This window comes from Styela clava, chromosome 1 (assembly GCF_964204865.1).
Source record: "Styela clava chromosome 1, kaStyClav1.hap1.2, whole genome shotgun sequence".
Taxonomy (NCBI): domain Eukaryota; kingdom Metazoa; phylum Chordata; class Ascidiacea; order Stolidobranchia; family Styelidae; genus Styela; species Styela clava.
The window spans coordinates 12,531,722-12,545,593 of NC_135250.1; the positions used below are offsets into that span (position 1 = coordinate 12,531,722).

Genomic DNA, 13,872 nt, shown 5'->3' on the forward strand with positions numbered 1-13,872 from the left:
AGTTTTACTGATTTTTATATTCAGAATGCTATGTTGTTTTGTTCTCAAAATATTTAGCACTTTTTTTTCGTTTCCGATTATAATGCTTGTTATGAATTCATCAGCTAGATATGTCCTATTTCTTTATAATTGGTCAAATTGTCAGGAATAACTGAGTTTCGCATGATGAAATGTCAAGTAAAGACAAATCTTCTATCTTTAGAGCTTGAAGCCTCAACGATTCTTTACAAGATTATTAAAAAAATACACCATTATGGAACGGGCGTAGATTTAGGTTCCTTTGTAATCCATGTACAATAGCAATGTTTAGCTTATGACTATAGTGAATGTTTTGATTTGTGCTTCCCGTTATTGTTATTCGGATTCTTTGTTGTTCCTTCGTGTGTTGTCTTGTTATAATAATAGATAATTTCACCATCTATATTCTTTTAGTTCCAAAAATGATAAATATATTTCTCTCACAGAAAATATATTCTTAAACAAGTTTGAATCAAAGCTGTTTCATACTGTTTAAGCTTCAATCATCAATGCACAACGCTTATTTATCTGTTACCTCTATGACGCTTTTCTCCTAGCGTCAAACGATAGTCCTAATCAATATGATGTGAAACAAAAAAACATTCTTTATGACGAGCTAATTGAATTGGAAAGAGGGGAAAGCAGTTTGATATGTGTAAAAGCCTGTTGTTGCCTAGTATTATAATTCTATTAATTATCAAAAGACAATGCAATCGCGTCTACAGGAGATTCGATTTCCAACTGTGATCGACTTTTTGCTATTGTCTGAGAACGTCGTCACACTGTGGGACCTATTGTTCGCGGAGAAAAACTTAACGTTTGTTTCGCGTCGTAAAAGATTAGTGGAGAAGGAATTCATTCTCACGCGGGGGAGTATGTATACTAATAGGCTTTGTCACAATACGTTGAGAAGAAGGCATTCTCAGCAAGCTAGCCGCACCCTGTTGTTTTATAGTGGTATAACCTAAAATATGAATGTTCGTTTGGTTTCACTTTGTTCTTTCTGGGCCTTTCTTTCGTCTAGCTTCTTTGTCGGACAGTCATCTGACTTTGTGTAGGCAGAGACGGGGTTTAATTAATAATTAACGAGTGAGGTGTCTGTGAGAATAAAAAAGATTTATAAAATCGACCAAATTGATTTATTATGTTGCCTGAAGATTTCATCGTTATGAAAGCATATCCCAAATCGTTGAGATTAACTGCTGGTTTGAAGAAAAAGTATAATTTCAGGGACACAAAACTGCTCGCCAGTTTTCTCCAAATACAGTCCAGATTATTGGTACCCATAGCAAAAGAATCGCATGCGGAAAATACTTTTTTAAATTCCAATGGCGAAATTTTGGAAATTCACGTTAGTTAAAAATATAATTAAAACAAAGTTGATATAAATTCAAAACAGGTTTTTGGGGGTTTTAGTTACTACGGCAATTCTAAAACCCGCTTGTATTGATCAAAGATCTTAAAATTTTCTTTTTACCAATCAGAGTTTTAGATAATTTTCTATGCAACATAAATTAATGTAGACTTAAGATGTTTAACAAGCTTGGCAAAGCAAATAAACTAGAGCGAAATTACAAGATGTGCCTTGCAGAAAATAGTGAAAACCTAAGTGGTAAAGCTATGATTATAAACTTCTACGTTTTTCAAATGGATTTGTACAAAAATTGATAATTATAAAAATTATTACTGATTCAGGCTGGTTTAAAATATGTATGTATGTAATTCTAGTTATCTCATAATAGAATATTGTATGGGATAGCCATAATAATTTTAAATGTAAAATCATAATTACCTATTTTTTCAATGATGTATTTCAGTTTAAATTTGTGCTTTCCGAAATTATTATCCCACAACTATTACAATGAACGGGATTCTTCAACTAATCGGATTTATTATGAATAGCGTGGGACTGATTTGCGTTCTTGTAACCACGTTTGTACCGGAATGGAGAAGAAATGACCCAGCTGGGGAAGTGTTAGAATCTATTGTGAGACACCAAGGTATGAGAATATTCATTTCACATTTGATCCTGTTGTTCTAAGATTTTTTCAAGATGCGACCTATAATATCTTCGATTACTTGTCCGGGGCATTGGTGCCATAGGCACCGTAAAATCATAGCCGGATTGCGACGACTCCATCTGTGTTGCCCCTCCCACAGCAAACGTCTATACCATTGAATGTTTTGTGACACCTTAAAGGGTTTTTCCAAATACGAAACGTACAATTCAAGGAACTCAGGCCTGTAATAAAATGGCATGATGCCAGGAAAAAACGTCATAATACCCTGTTTAGGTACAGAAGGGGAAGGCATTGTCCAATTACTAATAAATAAAATTATCATTCCATTCCTCGAAACAATGAGATATACAAAAAATTTAATTTAGTGTTAATCGAGTTTTTAGCCCAAATTATCTCTCTAAGAAATGAACAGAAACAGGTAGTACACCCTTTTGGTGAATGCTGGCATTTTTAGCCCCCTGATAATTCACAAGTTAATAATATTTTCTGAATTATGTATATTTTTTGAATATATTTTAGGTATATGGGTCCGGTGCATCGCATATCCCACTGGGCAATGGCAATGTGACGACTACGACGCCTTTTTTCTTGGTCTCCCAATGCAGTTACAGGTATACTATTATCTAATGCGCAGACAGAATGACGCGAACCGTCTAAAATGAAAATACTTTTATGTACGTATATTGGAGTGTACTTGAGGTATAATTACACAGCCTTGTGTATTATTTATATTAAACATATGGTTGTTTATTTTGCTAGGCGATGTCAATATTTTAAAACAATTAATACATAGTTTTGTTTCTTATCCCATACTTTTTATTCAAAATTACCATTAGGTTGCTAGAGGACTGAGTGTTACAGCATGTATTCTTGGATTCATGGGCTTTATAGTAAGTTTGGTGGGAATGCAATGCACGAACTGCTTTGAGGGAAATCCCCGAATGAAAGCAAGAACCTCAATGGTCGGGGCCATTGCCTTTGGACTCAGTGGAATTTCCATTGGAGCAGCCGTCTCATTCTACGCCCACCAGGTAAATTACTTTTATTTTAGAACAAGTTTTACTTCATAGAATCTTAACTTCTAAAGACAGAAACCATGGATACTCCGTAAATAAATCACCACGTGTAGTTTATCCATAATATTTCAGTTATAATATACAGTTTTAATTTTTGCAGGTATTATCCGAATACAATCGTGATATACTTCTTTTCCGGGATGATATAGGGCAGCGATTTATCTACGGTGTCTGTCTATTCGTGGGATGGGCCTCCATCGCGATTCTTGTTCTTGGGGCCCTTGTCTCCGGATGTGGTAGTCTGGTTGACGATGAGGAGGACAGTGTTAGAAGAACACCTTATATGCCTACTTATAACAAAGGAAAAAACATGGCAAACACTGAATATGTGTAGATGTGACACTACGCACAAATTACATTATCTATTTTCTCTTTCGCAGTCTCTAACGGATTCGTTGTGGTAAGAAGCGCTAATAAACACTTATAAACAGGTAATCCGGAATCACACAAACCGTTTGTATATCTCACTTGTGACTAGTTAATAATCCGTCCAGTTAAGTCGGACCAAATTTACCAATCTATATAGTTAACCTCACTTTGGCTATTTTCATTTGTAAATATAATTTGTTTTGTTAAACCACTGTAGTTTTCGAAAACAGTATTTTGTCACAAATGCTTGGCATAGTGCCTTGTGTTACATTTATATAATTTTTTTTTTTACTTTTTACTGAAGTAGCAATTCCCGATTAAATACCATCAACTGATACATCCCATATTCAGCATTGTGAAGAATATGGGAATTTCCTATTTTTTCTTCTCTTATATCCACATTTAACGGTCCAGTATAAGGAGGTTCTTTTGTCAATAAGCACATTATACTTACTGACGCTCATACTTTTGATACGGGCTAAATTTTTGCATCGATATATTAGCAGTAGTTAGCTAAGCCGAAAAAGCAAAACTTTATTGCTTCGTTCAACGAAATGAAGATTTTGTTCTATAGGCCTACAGTTTAAAATATAGCCCGAGTCTTCAAGGTGGCATCATTTAATATATGTATGAGTTATACTTTGTTTAGTACATATCTCACGCGAATGATTTACAATAAATATGAAAATATGATTCTTTTTTATATAACTTTTCTAATAAGTTTGTCAAAGCGGGTCGTAATCGTGGAGGATGCAAGGTACAGTAGCTGCTTGAGATGATCGCCAGATATTTCGGGACTATTTTCGATTACTGGAACAAAATTAGAATGCTCTAGAAATTTAAATAATCATTGAGTTATTTGATTTCTACATAATATTCGGAAATGCGACAAAACTGAAAATCCACGAAAGCAAGCCAATGATTACAGCCTTGTCTAAAATCTTTCCAAGTGAAAAGTGTACGATGGGCCGCGAAAACGCTTACTCTTGCGTCACTATTGCATCTTGTAGATTAGTCAACGCAAAGCAAATAAACACGAGGAATCCGTTCGACTAACTCAGTGGTTCTCAACCCTTTACTGGCCGCGTACCACTGAAAAGCCTCTTTTTGGTGCAGGGAACAATGGCACAAGACACGCGCTATTGGAGTATTTTGTAACGTGGCACTACATCCTTAGTGACCTAATTCGCAAGACGGAAGAACATGCCCGTCTCGATTCGTTCGTGGACAATAGCAGGCGAGAGCGATCTCTAAAGGCTGGACTGGCCCATAAGACGTTTCTCTGACCCTTGACCCCAGAAGAATTCTTTCTATACTTTACTATTGCAAATAATTTTGAAAACCCTCATTTTCATTAAAATTATTCAACCATGTGCCGCTTACAGGCAATGATAGCTTAGTTGAGATTAGTCTATCGCAGCATTTGCGAGACTCATTTTTGATTAAAGCATCAAAATTAATGCTCTTTTGAAGACATAATACCAATTAAGATATTTAACTCGCAACTATTTTTTTGAAACGCAACTGAAAACTGACAAATAACACGCAAAACTACAAAAACGAGGCAATGTTCAATGATTGTTGCTGGTTACGGAAATAAACAAGGAAATTGATGCACGGGGAACTTCATAAAGGCCGTTCAGCGAATACATACAGTATGGAAGATAAAGCGTTGTCGGCATATTTTGGCCAACTCAAAAGTTAATTGTTGCAATAATTCAAGACTGCCCGCGTACCACTTGATCATCTTCCCCGTACCACTACTGGTACGCGTACCACAGTTTGAGAACCACTGGACTAATTAATAGACTTCCACATTTTAATTTCAGGTTAATGATTAGTTTTCAATAAAAAATTTTCTCTGAAAGTAATTAATTTTTTAAGCATTAACAAGAGCCGCAGAAAAGGTTGTTGAAAGCCGCATGCAAAAAATACCAATTTTACAATTTTGATTTCAACTCTACATCCTACTTATCTACTAGACCTAAGGCAGCTTTCTCCTACCAGATGGCAGCTTCACAACACTTTATCACTTACGAATACATTTTTTGGCTTCTGATACGCGGAGAAATATATGTTGCCGTTAAAATATGTGATGTTTTCGAAGTGCATGTTGCTGGGCGGCGTCTACAGCAGTGTCGTTTTACGTCATATGATTGCGCCACCTTCTCGGCTTCCTCGGGTATATTTATAAAAGTCCCATCCTAGGTGGCACATGAATCATGATTGAAATGAAAGTTATCCCAGACAATTTCAGTAGCCTAAGATTGAGATTTTTATTGTACCAGTCAGCAATAAAGTCTATAAATATCAGAAATATCTTCACGGGAGTGAGCTTGGCAGGATTCGAGATGAGACCGCAAATTGCTTCAATTACCACAAGGAACAGAACTCATAATTCATATAAAGCACGTTGGATTTAGTATCTTAATTATTTACAAATTTAGATCTTCTCATTGTCTCTGTTCTTCCAACCATGCTCAAAACATCACATCATGTTTACTGCAGTTGTTGAAAACTATCCACAATAACCGCCCACTAGGTGACCCTTTATTTTGCCCAGAGCAGCATTTTATTTTCGCAAACATTTTCCAAAAATTCATTTTATATACCACTTTTTGCTTGACAATTCCTTTGTTGTTGTTATATGTTTTGTGGCGCTTATAACTTTAGTGGTCTTTTGCGCCGTTGACCAATTCAAATTTAGTTACATTTTATAATAGATTCTTCAAACTCAAGTTTATCCCTTTCCAGGCCGATATTGGCAGAATTTTCAAAATCTACCTTCTTTTGCACCCGACACCTCCTATCCTCTTTGAGTCTATTATTCGCAGAAACTTCGTCTTTTGAAACTTGTAAAATGGCTTTCGTATTGCGCGTGGGACGATGAGATAATCTCTAATTAGGGATGGCGGTTCACATAGCCGATAGTCGGTTACAGCTTTCTCCACCATTAAGTCCAATGACCTGAAACAAATACCTTGCTAACTATATTCACATACCCGACATGAACTGATAACCGGACGAGAAGTTGTGGTTCGCCATATGATTAGACCCTCTTACCGGCTTTACTTTCTCAGGGATAAATATTTAGGCTAAATTCAATCTTATCCAGATTTTAACTTGTGAGTATTGTGATAAGACATTAACATAAGTAACAACAGCAGAGATTCGTTCAAGTAGCTTATATAGACACGGTGGCCAAATACCGCAGTACCGATCGGTAGCCTAAGCCAGGGGTCCGCAAATACTTTTTAGCGCGACCCCAAAAAAAATTTTCTAACTTCTCGCGACCCAAGCATTTGGTAAACATGTAATTAGTTATTGATTTTAAGACTATTGTCGACGCTAGCATTTTTCTTGCACAAAATTATATGAAATTTATCACATAAAATTGTGAATAATAGCGTTTATTATGACTAATGCAAATTATAAGCTTTGTGTATAATACACAACATATCAAATCGAGGTTTAATTTGGGAGACGGCAACTCGAAGATATTTTTCTACCTCTAGCCTTGATCTGTAATTGTATTTTATGTATGAAAACGCTGATAGGCGGGAAAAAATGTATTGGTTTTTTAATGAATTTTGGATGCTTTGCTGCAAGATACACGTGAAACCAATCTTTATACATTATTCGCTGTTGTTCCGCTTATATGTATGGTTTGAGAAATGTATTTCTATCCGATGAGGGTGAGAAGAGGAGTCTTTTGTCGGGCGTTGATCCCCACTGCTATAAGAGCTCCGTACGGAGCCTCAGGGCTCCGCGAGCTATTCGTTCACTTGAAAAACTGACTTGGGTAATTTTGTATCTGTGAAGAAGCATTAACGTCACTAAAAAAATTGGACGATGGTGGTGTCGAAATGTGGTAGTGATTCAAATAGCAGCCATGGTTTTCTAAAAGGGATGGGTTCAGAATAGAAAATTCCCGAGCAACACTCACCGCTCAATCCATGGCCGACTCGAGAATTTGAAAAGTGATGTCATATCAATTCAATTGTGTTCATCGTTGCTCGCCTTTGAGTTAACTAATATACTACGGCAACCATGAAATACTTGTTAAACCGTCTACTAGCAATGAATGGATTGAAATCGTATTTTTGAGTTGCTCTTTCAGCACTTAGGATTATCGCAATGTTTCGTTGTTAAGGGAGATTTTGTATTTATGAAGCCAATTATATTTGATACCTTGATATCGAATTCGGTCTATGCATAAATATATCAGTGATTTCTAGATGCAGTGATCGGACAAATATCGGCCGACACAGTAAAATGATCAAACTTTCATTGAAGGGTTTAGATCAGTGGTCGGCAAACTACGGCCCGCGGGCCGGATTCGGCCCGCGACGCTTCACTGAATTATATTAACAAAACAGCTTTATTGACGAATATAGTTTTTACGTGACAAAATTTGTTTTGAGAAACTAAATTATACCATAACCTAATAAGTATATAATTCACAATCATTCGTTTAATGAGCTCATAATTGATTATAATTAGAGAAATGGCAACAGAACGTAAGAAAGTTGATGCTGAGCGCAAATGGTTTAATGACGCTGAAAATATTCAAATGATCAGTCTTCGCGCACTGCTTGAAATTTCTGGGTAAAAAATGTGATTCATTGGCCATTCCTTTGGTTTTTAACTTTCTAAAATACATGCTACCCGCCAATGACTTGCAACCTTTAATTTTGGCCCGCAAACGACAAAAGTTTGCCGACTTCTGCTTTAGACTTTAGAGCCAGTGAAGTTATACAGTCATCCCAACTCAAATCCTCGACCCACTGCCCTATCTCTCTCCACTTTGCTATTCTCGATCCTCTGCCTTGTCTCCCTCGCCTCGCCAACTGCTCCACCTCCCTCAACCTTCCTATCCTCGTCCCACCGCCCTATCTCCCTCAACCTTCCTATCCTCGACCCACTGTCCTATCTCCCTCAACCTTCCTATCCTGGACCTACTGTCCTATCTCCCTCAACCTTCCTATCCTCGACCCACTGTCCTATCTCCCTCAACCTTCCTATCCTCGACTCACCGCCCTATCTCCCTCAACCTTCCTCCCTCGACCCACTGTCCTGTTTCCCTCAACCTTCCTATCCCCTTCAACCTCTTTACCCTCATCTCCCCCAACTTTCCTTTCCTCTATCCAGTCCACTATCTGCCTCAAATTTCCCACCCTCAACCCACTGCCCGACCTCCCTCAACTTACTTATCTTCGACACACGACGCTATACCACTGAGTACCTAACCTAACGGCGCTACAATCACGACTCGATCGTCAAAATGAACTCTAACATCTTGCGACCAACTCCCATGTGTTATACTGGTCGAGTATGCCAATGAGATGATTCAAGCGTACGTCGACAAAACATGTAGGCTGGAATCTTAATCGGTAATCAATAACCATAATTAGTAGCTTGAAAATGTGCTACTAATTAAGCTACTGATGGCATCGGGTTTGAGGTGACTGTTTTTAAAATTTTGAAAGGCCACTCGATATCGACATACCTGAGTTCATTTTAAGAAACTCATTCAATGTCGCTTGTATTTCCGTGCAAGGCAAAACGATGAGGAAATAATCAAATATTTGCACGCTTAGTCATTTTCAACGAATGTTCTGCCATATTCTGTTGTATATACAAATTTCTTTTACGTGACTGAGAAGGCTGAAAAGTCAAAAACAGTCAAAAATATAAGTCGCTCAGTGAGTGTAATTCCTTCCAAACTATTTTTAAGCCATGAAATGTTTTGTCATAGATAGCGTTGCCAACTGCCCTTTAATTCAGCGTATAGTACCAAAATTGAGCTTATCTTATCTGCAATTTAATGAAGTTGCAAAGGACGCAGTTAGTACGTAATCTCTGGCATCGCTTTTACTATAAAACATTGAAGAAAAATACTTTATACGGACCAGAGCACTATTGCTTATTTCGGATCAGCATCATATTCTCACAAGACTCACGACATGGCCAATTATTAAGGGCATAAAACGGCTTGTTAAAATTTAGAAAACTGTTATTCCCAGCAAAAAAACATCAGTAGCCCAATTAGTAAAACATTTTTATCCATCAGTAGCCCAATTAGTAACACATTTTTAAACTGCCAATTAAGGTTATTGTTTACTATTTGAGATTTCAGCCTACATATACGAATGCTGTCAATCATGTTTTGTCGACGTACAATTGAATCATCTCATTGGCATACACGACCAGTATAACACATGGAAGTTGGTCGCAAGATAGTAAACTTCAGAGTGGCGCTGAACGCTGCTGTTAGGTAAGGTAACGAATAGTATGCTACCGTAGGTCAAAGATAGGTAACTTGTGGCAGATAGGGCAGTGGGTCCCAGGATAGGTAGGTTGAGAAGAGAGAGGTTGAGGGAGATAAAGTGGTGGTTTGAGGATGCGAAAGTTGGGGAGATGGGGCAGTGGGTCGAGGATAGGAAGGTTGAGGGAGATAGGGCAGTGGGTCGAAGCTAGCAAAGTTAAGGGAGGTCGGGCAGTGGGTCGAGGACAGTTTTAAGTGTCTGAAACGGAGTCCTGAGGCTCCGTACGGAGTATTTTGAGAACCCAAAGTCTACGTAGTAGAATATAACAATGCGAACAACTAAGTAACGAATGGTTCCCAGACTTTTGATCTCTTGAATTCTTCCTCTTTACACTCTACCATTGCAAAATTATTGGTACTTATTGCAAGAATGGTTTTGCGAGTTTAGGACTTATATTTACCAAAACACAACTAAAATCTAACAAATAACACGCGAAAACCGACAAAACGAGATAATATTCACAACCACGAAAGACTGTCTGAATGGCAAAAGTATCTGAGCGCTTCTGAAACGTTTATTGTTACTTCAATTTTGCACTTATGCTGATTGGCCAATGTTACAGCAGTAAATAAGGAAGTGTATACTCAGGGAAGTATTCATAATTATAATCAGAGATTTATAAAGTTGTTATACATAAATACGCTGCACAGACGCGATGCTCATATTTATGGAAAATTTAAATTGTTTCGCGACCCAGAGCGGAGGGTCAGTCATACTTGACGAAATAAAGATGGTATTTCCAGGAATTAAAAATAAAACAGAGAATTTTTGGCTGGAATATCAATTTAATATCAGAGGAAATTTAAGAAATAAATAAAGGAAATAGCCTTCTGAAAACTAATAAATATTCGAAATCGATCCGTTCATACGGAAAAAAGCGATGTTTCCGCACCAAAAAAGTTATCTCAAAAACAACAATTTATCGAAACAATCCGTACGATACTCTCTAATCAGGATTTTAGGCTGTGAGCATTGTGATAGCACATACAAATCTCAACGATTAAATAATGCCAATCTCCACGATAAAATTTCGGTCAAGTTAACTTTAGTACAATTTCAACCTCTACACTAGTTACTTCGACACTTGGTATTTCTCACAAGTGTCTAAAATCTACACATACGTGTTTAGGTCCACATCGCCCCGCATAAAAGTGCACAATGTTGTATGAGTATTATTGTATTCAGACAACGGAATAAACAATTTTTAAAACAAAAAATAAAAATAGGAAGCGTATTGTATTTTATTCCTATGTTTCTCAATACTACCACAAGTATCAAAGTAGACTACTTTCCAACACATAAAAATATATATTGGAATTTGAAAAACGTGAATGTTTAATGCAATCAGTGTAAATATAATAGAAAACGTCACATTATTAAAAAATGTCGATAGTTCTCACAAAGTCTAGAAAGAATTTTTAGTCACTTCTTATGCTTCGGCTGATCGCATGAAATGAGCAGGTATGGAAGTGGGTTTCTTCTGGATCCTATATTGATTTTTGAGACCGTCGCAACGCTATTTGTTTGCTTTAGGTTAATAGCCTACTACACGTTGGTATTTGATGAGACTATGATTTTACATTATTCGATTCAAATCGGTAAATTTATTAGTAAAAACCCGTGAGATCGTGGTACTGTTTTTGAAGACAAATACATATTAAGTTACTATCAGAAATTACCATTACACTCATCATTTTGAGGAGACTGTTATTTCGCGTTTCACGTAGTCAAAAGCAACACAACAACGAATTCAGATACAATGAAAGACACTCAATATTATGAGGCCCGTACATGTTTTCCTATTTTACTTCATGCTTTCTTCAATTATTATGGATGAATCTCTAATATTTTAACATTGGGTAAAATTAAACAAAGCACTGTTAAAATGTACAGAATCAAATTTGGAATAATTTGAGTTCAGATGTATCATGCTTGACCACTGAACACTGAAATCGTTTTCTTCATCCCATATCAGCTTACATCAGATGATACAGCAAGCATACAAAATCGCATGAAAGGTTTTTCAAACCCTGCTCAAAATTGGATCATTCTTGTGAAAAGTCATCGCTATTTTGCGCCATATTTTTTCACCGTCCACGTGAAGGTAGAAGTGCATATATACTTGACTTTAATTGCCCGTTTGTTGTATGAAACTCAAACCAAGGTTATTATTTTCTGATTTATTAAATTCAATATTTTGTTGCCGGTTCACGATGTCATTCTATTTTATGTCACTGGACACCAGTCCACGTGGTAGAAATATTGGGGATCACTTCTAGAGAATATCCAATTCGGTCATCAATGAATAAAAATACAAACTTCTCTTTTCCAAAGCAAAGCCAGAAACAAATTCTTCCTTTGCTACTTCAAGTATATATATTATTATTTCCATCCCCGCGCCTTTGAAAAAAAATGCTTCATATTAAATATTTGCAATCTTGAACAAATTTGTAAAGAAAATAAAAAGGAAAAAACTACACAGAAAAAATGGTACTCCCGTAGTATGTGAACGAAGATGGCAGACACCGGAACGTAGTATGTGTACCAGGTTAATGTCAGGTACAAATACTACGGAAGTCTCTTGGCTAGTCCCCGAATTCGTAATAGAACTAAATAAAAACAAATTGGAATAAAATTATGGCTTAACCCTAACCTGGTATACGTTCCGGCCATCTTGGTTCACATACCACGGGAGTACCCAAAAAATATCTTCACGCTTTCAAATCTCAACTGGTAAACACTCCCAGAGAAATTTCACGGAAAGCATGGTGGTTGTTACTGAAATATTAGTTACCTTGTATGCTGCCTAGAATACAAATTCTCCATTTTTAACATTGAGTAATTTGCCAATTTTGTTTTGAGTGTCTTACATTTTAAAATGTCGTGAATCGTCCCGACAATAACATTACGAATATATTATAAAATAACACCTTGAGCTCAAAGTGTTCATCGGTTTTATAAAGAATACGTAATGTAGGTTCAGTCCGGTATAAATCCTTCATATCGATATTTCTTTTGATATTTCCTGGAGAATCGGTAATAACCAATGATAATTACACTTTCGTTAGGCCATTTTTTTGTACACACACAAGTCCTTTATACCTTTTTGAGAAATCACATATCGTTTGTACTTCTTCCCTCGCTGTATCCGCATTGATTTTAGAAAAGTGGGACATAATCACAATATCACAAAGTTATTTTACTGACGATTGTTACTGACAATTATCAGTACAATTAGGGTTTAACGAATTCGAGCTCGGCTCGCAGTGTATGTGGTAACAACAACTGTTCTCTGTTCTGTTGACTCTGCTCATTGACTGAGTGTGACACGGTCACGGAGGTCACAAACAGTGTTCCCTCTAAGGTGTGCGCGTGTGCGCGCGCACACAGCTTTCAGAGGGTGCGCACACGCATAGATTTACTGCGCACAGACGTATTTCGATGTAATGTAACAATGTGCTCCGTTGGCAGATTGAGAAAGTCTGTTGTTGGCCCACCCATTACCCGGTTAGAACGCCTAAATTTCTTCATTGGTTTTTGCACAAATATTAGTTATTTCCAAAAAAGTGCGCACATACCAAAATTTCTGCGCACACATACTACAAAAAATTAGAGGGAACATTGGACTCACAAATCTTCGGTATAGTGAACTTACATCTTTGTTCCAAAGAGTGACTATAATTCTTCTTAATTAATCATTGTTGTACATCTGTGCACATAAATAAATAAAAGTTGAATATGCTATGAGTTGCATGTAGTGTGCTTTGATTGTATTCATATTTTTTCTGTTATTCTTACATACTATAAAGACAGACAAACGATTCTTGCGGTTTTGATTATATTTCGTTACAAACCATCTCAACATTTTGACTGCAAAGCAGACGACACTTTGCCCTTGATTATGTGTATCACTTGTATTCATCTGATTGATGTCTAATCTACATAAAAATTTTGTCGAGTTACGAAATTATGATATTAAAGAATATAATAGTGCGACCATGCACAACCTATAAGTATTCCACCTTACTGAACCAATTCCATTTAATATTGAAGTTTGTT

General features: G+C 36.7%; 1 protein-coding gene across 1 annotated transcript; it reads left to right on the plus strand.

The window, feature by feature from the left end:
- Nucleotides 1–1,815: 1,815 nt before the first annotated feature.
- On the plus strand, nucleotides 1,816–4,177 carry LOC120344091 (claudin-7-like). The gene is made up of 4 exons (XM_039413179.2): nucleotides 1,816–2,018; nucleotides 2,559–2,650; nucleotides 2,876–3,070; nucleotides 3,216–4,177. Exons 1-4 carry the CDS (start codon nucleotides 1,880–1,882, stop codon nucleotides 3,447–3,449), a joined length of 660 nt encoding a protein of 219 aa, XP_039269113.1. The 5' UTR covers nucleotides 1,816–1,879; the 3' UTR covers nucleotides 3,450–4,177.
- Nucleotides 4,178–13,872: the final 9,695 nt, after the last annotated feature.